At 36.4% G+C, this 22,530-nt stretch overlaps 1 protein-coding gene across 23 annotated transcripts in view; it reads left to right on the top strand.

Annotated features, from left to right (window-relative positions):
• NRXN1 (neurexin 1) overlaps positions 1–22,530 on the top strand; it is a 641,583-nt gene that overhangs the window by 431,894 nt on the left and 187,159 nt on the right. For all 23 annotated transcript variants that reach the window (XM_090134782.1, XM_090134781.1, XM_090134773.1 and 20 more), the window contains one exon: positions 8,632–8,813. In XM_090134782.1, coding sequence (XP_089990908.1) covers positions 8,632–8,813 — 182 coding nt within the window. The remainder of the gene's footprint in view (positions 1–8,631; positions 8,814–22,530) is intronic.

Raw genomic sequence — 22,530 nt, 5'->3', positions numbered from 1 at the left:
TGCTTAAATAAAAACAACTTCAGGCAATTTGCCTGAATTCATGAATTTTTATAATATCTTTGAAAATCTGCAAAGTTTTGTTCAAATTTTGACAGACCTATATGAAGAAAAAAGAACCGTAAATTGAATTTCAGGTTTTATTCTACTGACTTTTGGTGCATGTGCACATCTGTACAGAACTCCTTTTGTGTGAGATCTGTTCAGATCCTGGTCTATAAGCAGTTTATCAGCTTGAAGGCATCCCAGTTGAGTCAGCAAATTTGTAACTGGAGTTGATGAGAGTTTTTATGACTTATGGAATTTTTAACTTTTGCCAATTTCCTATTGTAAGGCCCCTGGACTGGAAACCACTGAATGATTTCACATAGGCCACCAACAGATGGTAGCAACATTTACTCTGCATCAACCTGCACAGTATTTCAGATAATGTCCTAGTTTCTGCATTCTGTCACAAATCCCTTCAGCTCAGCCCCTTAACTACAATCTCTTTGAATGTATACACAACTAATACACCATAAGAAGCAAATTAGTGCATACCCAGTCTGTGTATTGGAATGAAAATTAATGTAACAGTGATTAAATTGAAGTATAGTGTCTTGACATTCCTGAATGTAAGGGATTTGAGACCAGAGTGCTCCTGTTGACCCCAAGACTGCTTGAATTTACTAATTTCATTCTTGAGTCTGATAATGCCTTTAGATGCTATTTGTCCAGAAATATTTTTCATCTCATTGCCTTCTCTTGTGCATTTCTCAACAACACAATTTCCACTTTTCTATACATTATTTGAGAAATTTATCTTTAACTGTATGTTGACTATGAGGTTGTTGGAGGAATAAAACCTTCCTTTTTTTATAAACATTTGATTTCTAATTTCCATCTGATTTTTTGGCAATCTTTCAGAAGCTGATTCGTTGTATTCTTTTTTACCTTTAATGGAGTTACAGTGGATAAAAACGTTCCTGTTGACTGGAGTCTGACATTTAAATCAGGATTTGATTTCATAAGTATGTCATTTTCTAACCACCCACATTACATAAAGATATGAGGTGATACTGGGGGATTTCTTGGCTTATATTTCATACAGAAATGTTCTAAGTTCATTCTGAACAGACATCCATACTGGGAAAGTAAGGAATAGGCAGTCAATAAAAAATTAAACTAAGATATTCTGGGGAAGAACAGTAATTATCTCTTACCAGTTGTGTCAGGCTTGCTTTTGAAAGGCTGTACCCTTTCATAAAAGAAATAATAGTTTTCATATGAATGAGCACAACGAGAGGAACAAAACAGAACTTTTTTACTGTGAATGTTTTAAAGATAATCAAAATAATTTTACAGACTTTAGACTTGGTAGTAGTTAGGCTCCATTATCATTTTTGAAATTGACTCATGTTTTGTTAGGAAGTCAGATGAACAGATACCCTAATTTTTGTATCCTGTTAGGAATCACTTCAGCTAGCTCTTGCTTAGCTGAGGTCCTTCTAAAAATTTTATTCATTTTAGACACAATTGGAAGCTTGTTTAAATTGGAAGTTTAATATGCCTACTCAAACTGAGTAGTACTTTACTCCAGTTAAGTGATCTAATCTAAATCAATGGGGTCATTGAAGGCGTAAGATGCTATTTGATGTGAATAAAGATACTAGAATCTCACTCCAATTGGAAAATCCTTTAAATTCCTTGAAAGCTTGACTTTAACCCTTTTTATTATTTATAATGGTAAGAATGATTCTAACCTCTAGTACTAGTGCAAGGCTACAGAAAGGATGTTTTTTTATGGAATTCATGTCTGCTGGACCATCATTGCTCACAGATTTTAGTTGCTTGTCCCTTAGTGACAGAATTAAGTCAATAGAGCTAGATATCCTCATTGTAGATAAAATTTTGGCTTGAAATTTGAACATGTTGTTCCAAAACATGCAAAAATAATGAATCCTGCTTTCTCTTAGAATTCTTCCTTGTTTCCCAAAGGCTACAGACTCTTTGCAAGAATCCAAGAGTTCTTTCTGCGTAGAGTAGCTGCTGGTTATTTGTATGTAGGCATTGTTGTCTGGCTAGCACAGTATGTTGAGTGTATAGACTGGCCTACAGATGTACAACTATGAAGGTCCCTGCAGGCTACTGCCAAGCAAAAAGAATAGTAATTGAGCTCTGCAGATTTCTCTTCTACCCAGTTATTGATTTTTTTCATTAAACTCCTAAGATAAAATTTTGCTTGAGATTTCTGCCTATTCTCTGTCTGTTTTGGCTGAATTTGACTGTTGGATTGAAAAACTGATAGAGGATGAACAAGAAGAGCAGACAGGTTGTGCAACTACATAAGTTTATCTTCCACAGAGGAACTTCACTTTTGATTGCTTAGGACTTCACTTTTGAAATTGAGAAAATAAAATTACAAAAGTAATTGGTTTTCCCTGCTTCATTGTGGGTGAAATGTTGTTTGTTTTTTTTTCCCACTTAATTATGGCATATGGTGTACAATATAAATTATGTGACATAAAGCATGAAGTCTGAAACAGAGCGTGTATTTGCATAGCACCTTCAGCATTTACAGTGTTTTAAGTGAGTCTGACAATCTTCCTGCATGGAAGACTGTCAGACTGCTGTTTTGCCACCTACAGATGTTTACTAGGTCATAGTGATGTCCATATACCATTTCTACAAATCAGAAGAAAGGAGGAGTAGTTTCGGTTTGTTTTAGGTTTTTTTGGTGTGTGTATATATAGATGGGTACTGAAGAGCTAATGCTGATTAAGCTACCTATAGCAACTATTCTGGTCTGAGAAAAGGACTTTGCTTCCGTATTGCTGCCTTGAGTCTGCAATAAATGTCACTGCAAAGGCCAGGATGCTCAGTTGGACTTAAGACTTGTTCTGCTATCACCTAGACCTTTACTTGGAGACAGTCCTTGGGAATAGCTGAATATAATAACCCTTGCTCAGCCCTGTTTTATAGATCCCTGTCAAACCTTGGATGTAATGTAAAAACCATTGTAGGATCTGATAAAGTAAATTGGTCTCTGTAGTGGTGTGGGAAGAAAGTCCTATTGCTATAATATGAAGTTGTGTTTGAATTAATAGCTACATACCTTGACACACAGAAACCATGCTATTAGAAGTCTTTGTCTTTACTGTTTAATATCAGCACTGACTGTAAGAGGCAGGTGCCAGCAGCGATGAGTTGAAGGCTCTTCTGCTTCAGCATCCTGTACATACTGTGAATGCTGCTTTGTTTATTCATTTTAATGAATTGCTTTGAATGATAAGCTGGCAGAGGTCATCCTCTTCTGATTGTTGTTTGGGTGAGAATTCTTGACCATAGCTTTTAAGGCACACTTCATGCTGTGAAACAGACACCATTACAAATAGTGCAATATTAAGCTATGCGGATGGTAAATTAGTATCACAGGCAGTGTTGGAAGTTTGAAGATTCAACTGGCAGCAGCTGCTGTACACATGGTATGGTCTCAGTTTCTCTTACAGAAAAATTGAATTTTTGAGCTTTTCTGTGGCATAGTGAAATCTGTGCTGCGGAAGGCTGATGCTACGCAGCTCTTTCCAGCTCTTTATTTTCTTCAGTGCCTTTACCAGAAGTGGCAAGATGAGATCACGAGATATTCATAACCAAACCACCAACAGTGTTTGTCAGTGCTGGTTTGGTCAGTGAATTGTCTTTTAGTTAGTCTGGTAGAATGGAAGATCAATGAATGAGTGTGTAAGTACTGAGAAATGCTATTCAGTTTGTGAACTTAGAGTCTGCAGCGCATACCATCATGGTAAAACTGCAAGTGACAGTCACAGTTACAGCAAGCAGACAGATTGGTTTAAGAACTGATCTATGGGGTTAGAAATGATTTTAAAATGCACTCCGTTTTCAGGAGAATGGTAATGTTCTAAGGTTTGCCAAGATAAGTGTGGTCAAAGGTGCATCTTAAATACAATTCAAGACTGTTTTGTCTGGGAGTCTAAGAGAATCTGGTTAGAAAAGGCCACTCTTAGAACTATGCATCAAGGTTTTTGGAGGGCTACGGTCGATGATCCATTTGAAAAACTTTTTTCCCATTGAGTAAATAGATGGTACTTAGAGTAGCATCCTGAAATTGTTAAAGCAAAGTAGTTACAATCCACATTCAGCTTCCTGCTGGGTGGGTAGAGAGTGTAGCATGAGGCTTTCAGGAAGTGTTCAATTGTATCTAATCTTTAGTTTGGAGTACTTCTTCCAGCAGCTCTTCCCATCTTCTTCCCATGGTTAACCCTAATGGCCATTCCCTCCTTACCTCAACACTGTGGCATGTATTCTCTGTTCTATGTAAATAATTAATAACATATCAGAGCCTAAGAAAACACACAGAATTGTTTCTTAACGCACTCTCCCTCTGGCAAGGTCATGTTTTAGAGTCAAAAGCTTTTTTTTCTACTTACATTAGTAATCTGTGAAAATACACATGGAAATTTTTGCAATTTTCTGTAGGTTCAGCAGTGGGCAGGATGAAAATATGTAGTTGAAAGCATAAAAAGTATTAAATGGAGACTTATTGGCTTCCCTGAATGTAGCAAGTGTGACTAATGCTCCCGTGTAGATGTTTCTGCATATGTTTATGTGTAGATTTGTACTGTAAATTCTTCATTCCTGGTAATTAATAGTAGCCTGCATAAATGGTCTCACTGGGTTCAGCAGGTTTATCAATGTAAGTAATTACTTACCAGTGGGAATGAAGGAGTTCACAGTTTAGCCTAGAATGAGGCAAATACTGATAACACACAGAAAGAAGAAAATTACATTATTGAGCAATTGCTTGTTATCACCAGTAATGTCTTCATATTATAAGAAAATACAAAGGATAAACTACTATTAACAAAAAGGGAATGAAAACCTTTCATTATTGACATTTACAGGCTTCATTCTTTTGTTTTTCAGTTGCAGAATGTGGTAGAATCATAGTTTGCTGGGGTCCAAACCTTTTATTAACCATCACTTTCACTTAGCATCTTAAACCCATCATTTTCTTGTTGAAAATAAGCATTAAGTTACTGACGTATGGGAATAATTGAATTGTGTAAATTACCCTTTGGTGCAATATTCCTTAAACATAACATTGAGATGAGCATGAAGAAGGTAGAAAGCTGTTGATTTGAGAAAACTATTAAACTACATCAGATGTGACTTCAGATTAATAAATACTGAAAGGCTTTGCAGTCATACGCAGCATTAGATACAGTAAATGGGTACTAAACAAAATATTTATCTGCTTAATGCTGTGTAGGTAAGCAAATGTCCTTGAGTTGCTGCCAGGTTCTATTGAAATGAACAGACTATTTCATGAAGATGAATTTTGCAAACAAATAGGATGTGAGAGACTCGGGCTGTTAAAATCTGTTACTGTATCTTGACCACTGACAGTTTGTTACAATGGGAACCACGCGTTCGGCATTAGGAATTTCAAAGAGCTTTATGAACATTTTTTCCCTAAGCATTTTTCCTTATGCATGGACACGTAAGCATTACTCAGTAAGATCTGTGGCTGAGGGATATAATCCAGCAAGTTAAAAGTTGCCCACTTTTATGTACTGTGCTGATGGCATTGCTTTTCTTGACTTCCTAATTCAGCTGCTTTCACTTCTTTGGAGATGATAAATCTCCAATAATGCAGTGCTATACGCTAAAAGAGGGAAGTAAGGTGGCTGATTTTTAGTGACAATGTTATAAAAGAATTGTGGAGATATTATGAAGTTTCTCAGAGAATAAAGGGAGAGAATAAAAGCCTTTATGGAGCAAGTGAGTTAGGTTTCAGCTGTTGTTTCTTCACGTATGAAATAGATCATAAGCAGGGTGCTTTTGAACAACAGTTTCTGGCTTTTAATAGTTAATGGGAGGTCGGACCATAAGTGGAGATCAATCCCAGAGTAATAAATTTTACATTATTATATTTGTCTGTCTTGAAACATAAACACTAGAGGACCTATTCTCAAATGGCTTCTGACCCAATTTTTTTCATAATTAATACAGGAAATTCAAAGAACATGACTCCCTGTATAGTTTAGACAAAGGCAAATCTGCATTCATCAACACGGGTTAATTAGCCTGTTACCAAACACACAGATAATATGAAGAGCTACAAAATGGTACGTTATAATTAAGGGAAAGCTTTGACATGAAAACAGTCAGCTACATGTTCTTCTGGATAAAAGATAACTTCATAAATTTTGATGTGAATTCTACATAGCATAAGATGTATAGCTGCAAAATCTAGCTATACTAACATTGAGCTTGGCAACAATGCAGCAAGAGTATGGAATTGTTCTTTATTTGTTTATTCCAAGGGCAGTGTTTCACAAAAATTTGTGACGAAGATTCTCTGTTGATATAAACAACAGTCTGTCAGTGATCTGGAGACTTTCTTCTGGGTCATGGTATTCAATATGATTGCACTGTTGCTTGGCAGGCTTTTTCTTTGTCTTTTGTATTAATTAAACACATCTGTTGCAACCAAGGAAAGGAGAATCATGCCCTCTCACTTGAATCTTTTGTACTACTCTATTAGTATCTCTACTGACACCAAGGCATAAGGAGTTGATTTTTCTTAGCCTTCTCATTTTGTTTTTTATAAGGACTTAATTCCTGGCAATATGCAATATTTTATGAAGTCAACAGAAAGGCTGCCACAATTTTTAATGAGCTTTGTATAAATTCCTTAACAACAGAATAAATTCTTTCACTAGAGATACCATGTGGCATACGCAGTATGAAGATCCAAAATCTGTCATTCCTCAACTGGCTCAAGATTTTGGAACTTTGAAACCTGTAAGGGTGATATTACCCACCCATTTGTCTTTGTTTTAGGATGTTCTAGAACTGGAGGTTCAGCCATGAGTGCCTGCTACAGATTGATGTGCATTTCAGATCCCTGCATTTGGGGAGTGCAGAGATGGAACAGCAGGATGTTGGATTTGCTTTTTTATGCATTCCTAAACCAGACACTCCTTTTCTGTTGCCAAGTCTTTTTATGTTCCAGCCCTTACCTTTGCTGTTATGGCACAACTCATTATAATGACGATAAGCCTTGATTTCTCTTTGTAGCATAAGTTGAACCTGAGATGCTAGATCTGTTATTGCATTTGTCTTTGCTAGAGAGAGCTGACAAGTTTCCCTACAACATGTGGTATTTTGCCATCAAGAAAAAAGCCAAGAGATTTATTTGAAGCGCAGTGCAATCTTGCAATAATGTTGATATAAATTGAGCTTTAGTGCTTAAAATATTACAAATCAATGGCGTTGTACGGGGGGGAAAAAAATACAAAACAGAGTAGGTAATTCCATAAAGATAATTGATGTTAGAAATAAACATACAATATCTTTTCAAAAGGGCCAAATGAACTTTTTAAAACTGACTCAAAACAATTTCAGTCAGCAGTAGAGTATTTGTGAGATATCTGGAAAGTGAAAGAGTGGCGTAACCATGCAACACTTCTTGCTTTCACCTTTAAGTTTTGTATCTCTAAGGCTTTCTAAGTCCTTTTTTATGTTCATGCCATTTTGGCCAATCTAAAAAGCTAAGAAAAAGACAATTATACTGTTATGTACTTACTCTGTATGGGACCATGGAATAATGTGCTGAAAATACTTAGTGGAATAAACACAATTACATTTAATAAAATTAAGGACGTCCAGGTGGAGAGCTAGCTTACAATAGCTAGTAAAACTAGACTTCCGTATTGACTATGCTTTGTTTCTCCCTTCATATCATAGAGAAGTGGACAGCTTATGGCAACTTCATAAATGAAAGATCAAACGCACGCGTAGTTTGCATTCTGTACGCTGTTTTAAGGATAGAGGTTTTAAACAGCAAATGTCCAGATATGCTGCTCTTCTAGTTCATAGGAAATATGCTGGTGATGAAGTGAAGCAACCTGAGTGCTAAGTGATGCTAGATATACAACACTTGTTTAAAACAAGTTACGAATTCTGTATGTGCACGCTGGAAACGATGTGCAAAGATTTCCACTCATTGAGTATTATTCAAGTAAGCTATTACTTAGATTGTAGACTGATAACTTTTTGTCCTGACATGACACGTAAAGTATGTTCTCACTCTTCCATTTGTTATCCCCATCTGTCAAAAGATGATAAACCTCAGATAAATTCTTATCTGCATGTATTTGTTAATGTCTTGTTTTGTTAGGCAAGATGACATATCACATACAGTATATCATTTTCCTTGTGTAAATGAGCTTGATATCTGGAGCTGCTGAGATAACTGGGATGACTTGATTTCTTCTCCACATAGGCCCAACTTGGAAAAACATGTTTTTCCATTCTGCCTTATTCTGAACATCACAAAGACGTGATCTTAACTTCAAGCATATGTTTAATAACTGTTTTGAATAGAAACACATTTCTGAATCAGAGCCATGGTATTTTAAATCACTGTGTGTGGAACTAAGCTCTATTCTATAAAATGCACTAATATTTAGCTTGGTGAAAATTTTTGGAATGAAGACCCCTTCAAGTTCAAATATAACATCACTGGGCTCTGTTTCCTATATGAGAACATCATCATCATGAAGCATGTCATTTTTTTCTGAATTTGCATTGACAGTGAATTAATTCTCTTTTATTTCTTCTTTACAGCGGGAACAACATATATCTTTAGCAAAGGTGGTGGACAAATCACTTACACGTGGCCTCCGAATGATCGCCCAAGCACTCGTGCAGACAGATTGGCAATAGGGTTTAGTACTGTTCAAAAAGAAGCCGTGTTGGTACGAGTGGACAGTTCTACTGGGCTTGGAGACTATTTAGAGCTGCATATTGTGAGTATTTCTAAAAAATGCTTATTTATTCACATCTCAGTTGTTCTTATATTTGTGGATTTGGAGCTTTTTTAAAAATGTGTTTTGTTTTTAACGTAAGTATGAACATTTGAGGGTCAATACTGAATTTAGATGATCGTGGCTCATAGCATACAGTCCTGTAAAGGATATCAGAAATTCTCAATATACCTCTTACTCTACATAGTTTTACTTTATGACTTTTAATTTAAAAATAATACGGTGACATATGTGTAGATATAGCAGCTTATTGAGTCTAATCACATTAAATGTAATTTAGCAATATCAGAAGAAGGTGCATTAATTCTGGAGGATTTGATCTGGAATCTTCTGAAGGAAATACATATCGCAATTGACTGTGCTTTCTGTTAATGCTAGAATTATCCTGTTTTCACTGTTGCATTGTGATGATAAATTGTAAGGAGAAAGCAATACTGTTGAGCTAAGAAGTCTGAAAAAGTGATTTCAACTGCCCTAGAGCAAATAACTAGCAATCAAAATTGAAAGCATCTGGATTTTTATGGCAACATAAATAAATGATCAGTTGTGATAAACATAACTAGGGCAACATAAAATGTTGTTTAGATTACTCTCCAATTTGTTAAGTGTATTAGGATGATTTTAACTTAAGAATCTCGCTATTTTCTGTAATGGAATAGTTCCTTTTGAATGAAATTACTTATTGATCTATAACCAATTACACTTCTACCCTCAGAAACCATTCTGCAGTGATCATTTTCAAAACAAGAGGGAAGTTATAGTATTCAGTCTTTCCGTGCTTTTTTTTCTGTAAAGGCACTCTTGCATTGTGGACCAAGGTGGCTTTTATATCTGTTTATCAATGACGAAACAAAGAAGGCCTGAAATATAAATCAGATGTTGTGTATAGTCTTCTCTGATATTGAAACACTTGGACACGACATCTGATATTGTAAAATCTTGTTTGAAAGTGTGAACAAAGCATAAAAGCTTGTTTTCCTAAGTCATGTCAAATATCACGTGCCTAGCTATCATTTCTTTCTTTCTTTACAACTGGAGACCAATTCCACTAATTGTGGAGAACAATGGTGCTTTCATCTCATAATATTGTCTTTATCATTAGCATATGAAGGAATGCATTTCTTATAGATTCACTATACCTTAAATCTACCAAAATGATAAAATGTGTTCAATCTTCTAACTCTGAGTTTTTCTGTTTTAAAACAAAATATTGGATTCATGAATTATGAGTTGGAGATCAAAATGCAAAAATTATTGCCAAGTTGTAAGCGTTGCTTTTACCTGTATAACTTGTTTAAACCCATGCTGGAGCAACAGATAGTATAAATACAAGAATAATAGAGTTTTCTATTCTTGGAAAAATTATCACCTTAGTCGAGAGAGAGAAATGTGTTGTTTATCCTTCATCAGTCTTTTGAAACTACTTTAAGTGTCTTACTCTGAGATGATCGTGGCCTCCTCCATCTTTGCCACAGGCTTTGAGAATCTCTTCTAAACCCACTGTGGTTCAGAGCAAAATCCATGGCAACTATAGAGAAAGTTCTGTAGAATAAGGCTTGACCTTCTGTGAGTTCTTTCTCTTTGTTCTCTCTCTACAGTGGAGACACTATGGGATTGACCTGAAATCCTGACATCTGGCAAGATTTTTTTAATCACTGTTAGATAAAGCTAGGAAAAGTGATAGGATGTAGTATCTGAGAGTGTATTTCAAACAAAAATAGTATTCAAGAGAAAGTTTGAAGTCAGCATTTTCAAAAATACTCAGTACCTGGCAACATGAATGGTATTAAAGTCAGTAGAACTATAGGCTTTTCAGTGGTGGTATTGTGAAGCATTGTAGTTGTAAAAATGAAGGAAAAGAAAGTAGAGAAGCTCATGTACATGTTTTATTTGAAAAATAATTTATTGGAAAGTTTTTTAGTAGCTGACGTTAACTGTATTCAACTAGCTGCTGTAAAAATCATAGAGTTGCGTCATTCAGAAGAAGGTTTTGAACTGTTGCTTTGAGTTAGCTTAAATCATAGTTTTCACTAGCAAGTCAAGATGGGTGCTTGTTTGGGATGTTTCAGAGCAATGCTGTGAGGGAACTTACTCTTAACTTCATTTTAGCTGTGAAAGAGGAAATTACAGGTCTGGTGATGATACTCTAATGTGTTCTTGCCCTTTTTATTATTCTGTTTACTTAAAAATGATGTAAACCTAATAAGGAAATCAAGTGCATAACGAATTCTGATTTAGAAAATTGCTACTTGATCATCTGAATCACAGCTTTAATGTTAGATTAGAAACACATTTGTTTTAAATGATCATTTAACCTCCCCAGATAACAATCGTTAATAGTAGAAACATTGCAAAAAAAGTGTATTCTGTATTGCTACCAGATGTTTAACAGTTCCAGTACAAGTATTTTAAATTCCAAGATAGTAAACTATAAAACATCACATGTACTGTAGCAGCTTAGATGTAAAAGAGTAGTTATGTGTATAATATGCATGCATTCCTGTGCTTCAGGAAAGGGGTGTTAATTTGATTTAGTTACCCAGATATGCGGAAGTCTGCATTCTCAGCTATCGCTTACCTTCTGTTGTGTAAGTGAAGTAGTCTCCTATTGCAGTTTCTGCTGGAAGATCTAGTTCAAGTAGAAATAGATATTGTGCCTAAAAGTCGGGTTGTCTGTTTTTCTACTTTCTTCTCTTGTTGACACATAAAAGGACAAATCTCTGAGAAATGCTATAATTCTCCTTTTCTTACTACAATCCTTCTTTTTTTCCCCTTCTCTTGGTTTGATATGCATCCATCTCCATTCCATTCCAAGAGGAAAAAAGTTACAGCTTGTTAATGCAGTGTTCCATTAACTACCACATGCACTCCTGTGCTTGGCTTTTTACCCACTTGTAAAGCCCTGACACGAATTGCATACCTATCTTGGCTTTTCTTCTCCTCTGCCAAGTCATTAGACAGATAAGCAGATACATATACATATGTCATTGTCTTTCACAAGCATTGTGCTGTTGAAGACTCAAATTTCCAACTTTCCTATGGTGAGAAACAAAGTAGAATTAGACATAGGGCTCAAAGGGCTAAAAAAAAAAAAAATTCTGGCAATGCTGATAATACAGTAAGTTGGCATCCTCCAGTGCAGCACAAGTACTGCTTGATCTACTAGTGAAGACAAGAAGCATAGATTTCTACCAGTACAAAAATGAAAGAAAACATTAAACTCAGGGTAGTCTGTGGATGGTTTTTATCTGATTCCATTTAATGTTATTAGAAAATATGCTATGGAGAAAGTGAAAACCAGAAGGATTAATATTGTGATGGAAAAAAACATGGGAAGCTATTTTAAAAGATGTGATAATGTTATCTGAAAAAGTCTAAGAATCTTCAGTAAGAATATTTTCCATGTATGTCACACTTAATTAGCTTGAAATATTCTGAAGATGTAGCTTTATTGGCACAATACATTAATCAGTATTGTATTTAGATTTTGAAAATGTGTTTGTAAATCTTCCCAAGTTATGATTAATGACTGAGGTGAACAGCCTTATGAGAGGAAATACAGAATGTCTTATGGAAAATTGGGTTGTGGATCATGAATAAATTCAGTCTGTGCTCTTTGTCCAATCTATTTATATACTACATCTATTAAAATAAACATTACAGGAAAGGCATTTTTACTATAAACTTTTTTTCATGAGAAAGATACAGACAAGGTCAATTAAAAGTTTTTTTGAGTTTGTGTCATCTTTGGCTCAAAAATTGTTTTGGCTGAAAAGGAAGTTAGTTTCCCCATTTTCTTGGCTATGTATAATTTTTGCATAGGAAATACTTCATTTAATTTTTTCTAGATTAGTGAAATATTTAGTATCTCCAAATGAAATGTTGATTTTTGTGCAAAGCAAAATAATACTGATGTGGTGTGGATTTTCAGCTGGAAGTTCATGGAAAATTCTGCGGAAGTCCTCTCAATAGATACATTTCTTGGAGCTTTTGGTCTACTGTAAAGGACTGTTATTTGTGCTCCACTCCCTCAGTCTCCTACTTGCACAAATGCAGTCGTCTTCTGCACCAGGTTTTTAATAGCACACTCTGTTAGCTTCTAATGTATGTTATATCTAGACAGTTTTAATTTATGCACGTATAATGACCTTCCTTCAAGTGAACAGAAATAACTCAAAGTAAAATTGGAAAGAGGATCAGAGTTCCGTGTGTGAGCATATCAGAGGAAAACCTGCAGTCTTAGGATAAATGAATTTATTATTCTCTTTTGAATACTTTGCATGTCTTGGGCTTTAATGCTGAATAGAAAGCCAATTGAAAGATTCTATTGACTTTGTTGTATTTGAATCAATGCCTAGTGAGTCCAGTGTTCTTTCAGTAGGACTGATGATAAAAATCCCTTTGATTTTAGTGATTTTTTTTGTTTTTATTGGTTTGTAATCAATTTTCCCAGGAACAGTTAATAATCTGTGAAAAATATATATATATTCTCAAGATAACATGTCTTCTGATAATCTTCTTTCAAATACATAATTAGTTGTTATTATATATGAATCTGTGTGATGATTTGGAGTAGCAGTGATTTATATATGCACAGAGCAGTAAAGACTGTAAAATCAAATTATTTACATCCTGGAAAGGCTTTCGAAAAGAAAAAAAGAAAAAAGGAGAGCTGACTTTCGGAAGTCTGGTATTTTAGAAGTGCTAAGCATGCACGTGAGAGGCTAAAGTTAGTGGAAGCTAAATATAACCTCTGAAAATGCCAGCATTGTATCAGCTCGGTGTGCATTAGGGATTGTTATGTCTAACGGTTGTGACACTTAATATGCTTTAAAAACTGCGAGGAACAAGAAAATTACTTAAGGATAATGTTATCTAAGCAAGAATTTTGCAAATGTTTGATACTACTTTATTACACTTAAATACATGATGTTTGTTAATATATGAGAATGGAAAAAATTATAAGAAGCTTAATGGTTGCGGGCAGTGATCATTTTCTCTGTAGGGAACAAAACAGCAACATTAGTTTGTGTTAATTTTCAAACTGGATAAAAATTCTTATGAAAGAAAAATTTCCAGGCTTACTTGTGGGGTTTAAATAATGAAAAGCGCTGGTCAGAAAAGAATCACTTGTGGGGCTAGGCAGCCAAGTGAGAATGCAATTCAGTGTATGCAAACTTAAGTTAATTAGAGTGGGAGCAATGGATTAATCTAGGGAATTTGTGCTAAATGGAGCAATCATTTACTTCACTGATCAGGCTAAAGATCTCAGTCTGTAGGAAAGAAAACAAATCACTGAAATGGTCAAGCCATACCTTGAAATTATGCAATTAAGTTATTATTTGTAGTAGCAGAGGCTTAAAAACAGGGGATTTTATGATAGAAGTTGTTTATTAATACTTCATCTTGAGTACTCTGCATTGTCTGTTATCCAAAGGGTTCTTTTTTGTTGTTGTTTTGTTGTTTTCTTTTTTTCAAATAATGTTTTTCTTCCCAAGCAGGATTTAGCACTGAGCAACAGTGATCTGTTCCTGCTGTGAATGGACCAAATTACATAGAGGTTATGGAAATGTGCTAATTCTAGCACAGAACAGATTGATATGTTACTGTACCAAAAATATGAATGGAATTTGAACAGATGATATAATTAAACAGCTTGGCTATGACTGCCACCGTGATGTTCTGCAACAAGTCCTTATGCTGGCAGGGAAGCTCCATTACAGCAGCATGGCAGCTCTGATCTTGCAGAGTCCGCAAAAGTGACTGAGGAAGCAACTCCTTTCATCATCTTATACTGTCTTGAGATGAATAGAAGTTCTCATTTCTTCCTCTACCCAGCTAATAACTCCTTTATACATCCTGCTACTTTCATACTTTTGAGAGGATAGAAGCTTCCTTCCCCAAAAGCATGCTGGATGAAGGGGTCACCACCTGCCAACCCCTCACTGAGAAAATTACACAACTAATAAGTCCTAAGTACACAGTTAAAATATCTTTTGTCATCAGAATGTTCAAGCCCTCAGCACTGATGAATGTTTCAAGTTGCTTTCCTCTGGCAAAGGTGTAGAGTCTGGCTGAGAGTGGAGAGAGAATGCTTCTAGTGGGACGCAAGTGTGTGTATGTATACATTTGTGTGTATATATATCAATTACAGAAGTTATTCTGCACTTTTAAGTAGTGAAATAGACCAATATGGAGAGGCCAGCATAAGAGTAGTCATCTGTAATTAACATAATGAGGCCCATAACCTCTTCATAAAGCATTGCTTATTTTGGTTATTGTTACTTTAAAACTCTCAAGCATTGTACAGACTTGTTCCAGTCTTTATATGCAAAGATTCTTTCTTGTCTCTGCTTTTCCCTTACTCCCTAAATAATTTTTCTGCCGTGTCTGCAAACAGATTCATGTGCCTGTGTGTGTTCTTTAGTCTCAGTGAATCCCAATGAAGCAGGTGGCAATGTTCAGGTGTCTCAGTGATTATATACCTTTGCTTTCCCACATATTGAAACACTGTGTCGCTAAAGGAGGGTTTGTTGTAAATGTTGACTGTATTATACACGTGGAAGACCTTGAGCGGGACCACTTGTTAGGTTTGTTCTTTATGACACCAAACAAATAAATACATGGCTGAAATTAGGAGATGTCCTTTCTTGATGAGGTTGTTTGTATGTAACATATATGTAAAATACCAAATTTCTGGCTTCAGAAAGGAGGACAAAATAATTTGCTAGTAGTGCAGAGATAAATTAATAGGCCGCTGTTCTTCCATAGCGGCATCTTACTTAGTTGATGTTATACTTTCTTACTGATGCTTTGTCTCAATGCTTTTTAGTTTGCTCTTGGCTTAAAGGAACAAACCTTATATTAATGTTACTGAAGCTGACTCTACTTATTCCAGTCTAACCAATTTTTTTAAATTCAGAATGCCTTCTACACTGATTACTAACATCCTTGCATATGAAGGTTATAGATATTATAATAACATGGCACTAACTCTTCCAGAACGTTGCCTTGTATAAAAAGATCTGATGAAAAATTTAGCAGCAATTTAGCAACCTTAGGGTTTAAAAATACTTAACTACTTTCAATAGTAGAACAGTTGAGAAGTTGGCTGAAACCTGTCTGACTACCTACTACACAGAATCATAGAAAATATCATAACATCCGGAGAATGAAAATGATGATTGGAGGTCACTTCCTGTGAAGCCAGCCACTTGTTTTTGTCTACCCTATGTGGACACTTTTCTGTTTATTGTAAATATTATTATGCATATACTATTTGTTTTATTTAGTAACACAATTGAGCCAGACCTGATAATATTTCCTAGCTTGTTACTTTTTAATTATTTCCTGATTTTAGAGGAGCACAACAAGTTCTTTCACTCCCTCCCTGCAAGGCACACGTGGGCATTTCAGTTCAAACTCAAGTGAGTGAATGTGTACCTGGTGTATTAGAAGCCATTGTGGCACTTTAGGTTGATAAGATGTGGTTTTGAAAAAATAAGAATAGACATGAGAAATGGCATTTTGAGTTATCCCAGTCTATGCTTTCAGCTTTTGAGGGCATTTTGAATGAGAGTGAATATCACATTGCTGTGACCCATTGAGAGAGGGCCAATCTGGTGTAGTACAGAATCAAGGTGCATTTCTTATGACTATAAGCTAGAACTCAAGATCTGGCCCATTAACTCCATAGCTCTTAAATTTATGAGCTCTAAATGAGGATAAGGATATAATCTATGCAGTAGCATAAAGTACTAGTGTAGCAGTTTTTCAGTGAATGTGCAGTACGAACAATATCATTTTTAATATCCGTCAAAAAGATTAGTCTGATGTCAATCAAGGCAAGTGGAAAAGCACAGCTGTTGGCCTGAACAGTTTCTGATCCTAATTCCAAATAATTCTCATTCTGCCACTTCCACTGTTCATTGGTCTGAAGAAACTGCAGAAATAAGAGTAGGTATGAGCAGGATATATATCTGGCCAGAAAACTCCTGCTGGAAGATGAAAGGTGCAGAGATAATTTTACAGATCCTGCTGTTTTACTTCAAGCACTTGTTTAAGTAAATACTGGTATTATAGTTAATCACTTTGCACTAATAAGGAAAGCTTGTCTTAATACTATTCTGGTTTTGTGAGATAATACCTTAATTGTTAGTTAATTAGACTACTTATTTAATTCAGATATTGCTCTGTGATGCCTCAGTGTCATCACTAAACTGGAAACTTGTTTCAATATTTACTGCTAGTTTGCTTTTTCTTCCAGATGGTTTTATCATCTGGAGCCTTTCTCACTTTTCACTTTTGTTGCAGTACCACTGAAGAGCAACTACAGTAAAGTCACTGACTTTAATCTGATGTACCAGAGGGTAGAACTGAGCATACTGGGCCTGGTTCATTCTTTCACCCATTTTAGTTAACTGTTAGTAATCTGTGACACCAACTCACTGCACTGGGATTTTGTGGGAAAGCCACAGCAGGGAATTTATTTGAATTTCCTCACACCCAAGTTAACAATATCCTCATCTGCTTTTCAGCATTGTGCCTATGCTATTTAATGCTTTTCTCTCTTAATGAAGCTCCAGTGATAATGTATCACTGTGGAGCAGAACATGCTTTCCCCAGAGCTGAGCAGCCTCTTCCTTTCTCTCCTTAGCAATGATCCCAGGTGTGTAATGTTTGCTTTTCATGTCAGTTCTTCTCATTCAGCAGTGTGCTGCTGTTAAGTCTTTTTGTTTTGTGTGTTTTTTTCACTTAGATCAACCTAGTCCTAAGCATTTCTGCAGCAATAACAGACGTGATAAGGATTTAGTAAACTGGTATTGTCAGTGTTCTGATGGTTTATGCTTAATACAACAATCACGCTAATAACAGGTGATTCTTAAGCATTTAAAGCAACTTAAATATCTTTGATTGTGAAAGCCCATCTAGACTGAAGAATGCTTATGCTTCAGAGAGTAGGATTAGCTCAAGGAATGATTTGCACATTCCTTGGCTTTGGATAATTACCTAGCTTATGCTGAATAAGAGATATCAAGTTAAAGAGAGGCCCTTTTTGCCAGTTCTGTCTAAAATTATCCTGAAGTTTTCAGCACATTGGCACGAAACTACCAATGCAACTTTAACTCCTGCCAGAATTTGTAGCTGATAATTTGCGTTCAGTCAAAGACCAAATTTATCCCCAAATAATCTCTTTGGGGAGATGTGAATTGTGCTTTCTGCTGCAGCATTATACATTCTCTGTGATCTAGGAAAAGCTTCTTGTACAGAGCTGGTTCTCTGCCTTTTCTGCTGTGGGTGAGAGCTGTTGGGTCAGTTATTCCTCTTCATTCCAGGCCTCTGAATGGAAAGGAGGGGGTGGGGGATTACAACTTCAAGTATCTCACTGTACGCAATTTTGGGGGCTGGGGTCTCTTGTTTTCTGCTCTGCCCACAGCCGTGGTTGACTTGTCGCTTACTGCCTATGCACTGAATGCAACAGGCTGTGTTCTTCCTATCCAAAGTCCTGTCCAGGGTTTTTTTCTTGACTCAGGGAGCAGTAGAGTTTGTGGATCAAAAGTCCCCAGTTTTTTTTCTCCTTGCAAAGCAGATGGAGTTTTTAAGGCTCACTGTGGATTAGGCAGCAGTGCCTTCTCATTTAGGGACAAGTACAAAGAGCATTATCATATGTGAAGTTACTTTGGAGTAACTTCTACCAATTAAAATAAAAAGTGAAAAGATTATGCTATACAGACTTAATAACCACTCAGCATATTTGATAATGTCACTGCTGTCAGTATCATATTCACTACTGCACTTAATAGCTGAACAGATGCAGCTCACTAGAGCACCACATGGTATACAGCAGCAGGGAGTCCCATTTGACAAGTTGGTTTTGTTTTATTTCCTTTCCAGAGAGCCTTCCTTGGTATCCCAAGTTTCTGTGCTGTTTTGTTGTTTTTATTCAGCAAAGGGAATCTGTGTTGCTTGTTTTCAAAGAAAGGGTTTTTTTTTTACTTTAAAGTGGAAGCACTACAAAATTCCTAATAAAGCTACTGTAAGGAATGATTTAATTGAAGATGGTAAGCCCTTGATTTGAAAAGGGTTTGTCTGTAGCAGGTGATATATATCTGCATTCATAGGTTACTTGTAGGGTAGAAGCTGTTCTGTTTGTTGTAGGTGATTTGAGGGCTTTTTTTTTTATTGCAAGATTTTGTGTGCATGTCTGCAAGTCACTTTGCTCTGTGAACGATAACTCTTGGCTGTAATAATGAGCCAGTTGTTTGTTGCTTCCATGTTTGTTCTCTACGGATCAATTCATAGGACCATTTTGTGAGACTGTCCAGTCTTTTAATTGCTTGTCTGGAAAAACACCTGAGTATACACTTTGAGGCTAAGGTAAGATGGCTATGCACTTGATATAGTCTAAAAAAAGAAATCACAGAACAATACAGATCATGTAATGAAAACTCTGGAAAGATAGAAATACAGAGTATTTGTTTTCAGGACACATAGTAAATATGTAACTGAGACTGAACTTGTTGCGAGCATTATGCTATCCTTCCCATGTTTAGTGGCATAAATAAACCCAGAAAACCCCCTCTTGGTTACACTTCCTATTCCTTATTAATATAGGTATATTATTAAGGCTTGATGTTGCCAAGGGCCAAACTCACAGGTAGTGCCTTCCCCAGGGCTAAAAAAAAAAAAAAGTTGCAGGTTTTGTTTAACAGTATTTAAGACCTGAATATAAAATCTCCTTTTTAAAATTTTAAAAGTTGGGTATTTAATTTGACATTCTTAAGGCATTGATTTTCTTTTCTTCTTTCTTGCTTTTCACTGCACTTTCAAACTCAAAAAGCACAGGCACATCCCTTGTCACAGCTGTAGTGTGGTACATGATGACACTGAGCTCTGCTAGTGTGGGAGGAGGGGAGGTAGGGGCTGCAAGAACAGTGGAGAACTGATTAAAATTCAAAATGAGCTTGATAAAGTGGAGAAATAGTCTGAAATCAGGAAGATGAATTTCTACAAAGGAAAGCACAGTTCTGTACTGAAGATAGAAAAATCAAATGCACCAGTACAAAAATGGGGAATAATTGTGGCCAAGAAGCAGTTCTGCAGAAAAGATTGGAAAGTTACAGCTGATTGCAATTTGTTGCAGGAAAAAACAGGCATTGGGATGTATTCACATGTGGGGTGGCAGAGAAGGCAAAGAAGTTAATTATTTATTCAGTGCTGCTGGGACCTTAGCTGAAGAAGCATGTTTAGTATTGAGTGCTCTTCTTTGAGAAGGAGGTAAGCAAATTAAGCAGCTAGTAAAAGAAACTCTGCTTTAATTAATGTTTAACTCCAAAGAATATAGTGAAAGAATGGGTACTGTTTTGTTCATGAAAGGGAAGGCAGGGAGTGACTGAATGTGAAAACAGCCTTTTAATACATACAGGTTGCTATAAAGAGGAGCGTGACTAACTTGTTTTGCCTGTCTCTCAAGATAATGTAAGAAATAGTTGGATTAATTTACAACCATGGTATCAGGTATTGGGGGGGAAAAAAGTCAAGCTATGTGGAGCAGGTTATGTAGGTAGGCCCAGTCAGTCTATGCTTTTAGGATCATATTACATTCCTGTCAGAGATGAGGATGCCACAGAGCAGTACAATTGTTTATGCTGCAGTTTGTAACTGGAAGTCTGAGGACCAGGAATGTTTGCATGTCAGCACAGTGTGTTTCATTATTTTCATTTCTGAAGACAGAGATAAGAGAAAATAAGCTGCTGAGAGTGTTTTCTTTTAATATCTGTTGATTTTAGTGTCATCAGCAAACTGTAAGACTGTACAGTATCTCAAGGTAGAACCTAGATGCCTTTGCCGCATCAATGTCTCCTTGTGCTTAATGTTAGCCAGCTAGTGGTCTAGAAATGAAGTTAAATTTATACATCTGAGAACAATTTACCACCCAAGCAAAGGACTGTTGGTGTGATGTTCGCTGACTGTTGGCATGTGCCTCCTGTTCAGCTTGAAAAAAAGATGGTGGTGATGTAACCAACTTTGTCTCCTCGCCCACCTCTAAACTGTTACCAAGCATTTGCCTGGTGGCCGTGTGGGAGTAGTGAGGTAATTCAAACCATCCTGGTGTAAATATAAAATAGCCCGAATGTGCTAAATGGACAAAACTCAACTGATTATAATTCTTCCCAACCGTATATTATTCTTATAACATAAATTTTATCAAGGCTTTGAGCTATTTGGCCGGTTCATTGGTGCAGCTGTGGCTGATTGTATGAAATGTTGCTTTAAGTTTGCATGTCAGCACAATATATGCGTTTATCCAAAAGACAAAAAGTGTTCACAGATCACTGGCATTAACCTTCCCCATTTCATTTTTAAAAACAAGTCTCTGATTTCTTAACGTTGTCATTTAAGTTGAGGCTTTTCGGTACTTTTAGCAGAACATTGATTACAGAATCTACTCCTAGCTGTTGATGACTATCACAATTTAGGGTTCATATCAGTAAAAGCCCACCACGCTTCAAATAATACACTAAACGTTATAATTTTGGTATTGTTCTCCAGCACTGAATCTTCAGCCTCTGTCTGTGCCTCTGTCCAGTAGGTTGTATCCTGGGGCTCAATGCAGCAAAGCCAAGTTATTCCCCGAAGCACCAGCCCCATTCCAACTGTGGGAGCTTGCTCTGGACTGAAATGGTTTAAGTTTTGGGTTATCATTTGCAGTGACAGCTGGCGGTGGTCTGTTGAAGTGTGAATCAGTAGCGTTACTCTTTTCTTATTGTCAGCAATGTGCAGTGCAAGATGAATACACTTTCATGGTAAAGAAGGTGAACCTCCCCTTGTTCTCTTCTGGTTCTCCGCTTCAATTATATGTTCTTCCCTACTATAGGCCAAGTTGTGTTGTTCAGCTCCCCTGGCTACTTTGCACTTCTGCGGTCACAAAAGTTGATTGTGGATTTCCTTTGTTGCCCCAGAATGTAGAAGACATCCAGGATGATGATACATGTCCGTTCATTGAGGTGGAAGAAAAATGATGAATAAAATCATTGCTGTGACTGTGTCAGGATGGTCTTTTCATTTGTCTCGTAATGGAGGTGTTGTTCAGCATTTCTAATTACCATATTAATCTTCACTATCCCTTGAGACAAGTGTAATATCTGGAATAGTAGCGCATGACAAATTTTGACCCTCAGAGGCGCTTGTCGCAAACAGTTTTGTTTGCTGGCAAACCTAATTGGTTCCCTGTAGTCCTTCCTTTCCTCCCTGAAAGTATTTGAGAGATTCACGATGCTTTTTTCCCATAGTGTAGAGAAATGTTAAAAATCTAGTCAGAGAAATAGTCTTGTCTGAATCATGTTCTCCCACACACATGCTACATGTGAAGCGTTTATCAGAAACATTCCACATACTGTTAGTATTTTTTTTAAATGATAAGCAAGATTGATTTCTGCATCTGAATTTTGCATACGTGAATTTACTCATTGTAGTTTTGTTGTTGTTGTTTTTGAAATTGCTTTTACAGTGTTAGTGTGCAGGAGTGTTTCCAATCACAAGCGAAGAGGTAGCTGTGGTGAGTGGTGTATATTCCCAGAAAAACAAATTATTTCCTCAAGAACTGGGGAAGGCAGTGGAGCCTTTTGTCCATCCCATCTCCACTGAGCTTTCTTCTTTGTGGGCCCTGACTGGTTCTGATCTGTGACTTAAATTACCA

The sequence above is a fragment of the Phasianus colchicus genome, chromosome 2 (genome assembly GCF_987193195.1).
Source record: "Phasianus colchicus chromosome 2, bPhaCol1.hap1.1, whole genome shotgun sequence".
In the NCBI taxonomy this organism is placed as follows: domain Eukaryota; kingdom Metazoa; phylum Chordata; class Aves; order Galliformes; family Phasianidae; genus Phasianus; species Phasianus colchicus.
Note: the sequence above shows the minus strand (reverse complement) of the source record. Positions and strands in the feature narration are given on the sequence as shown.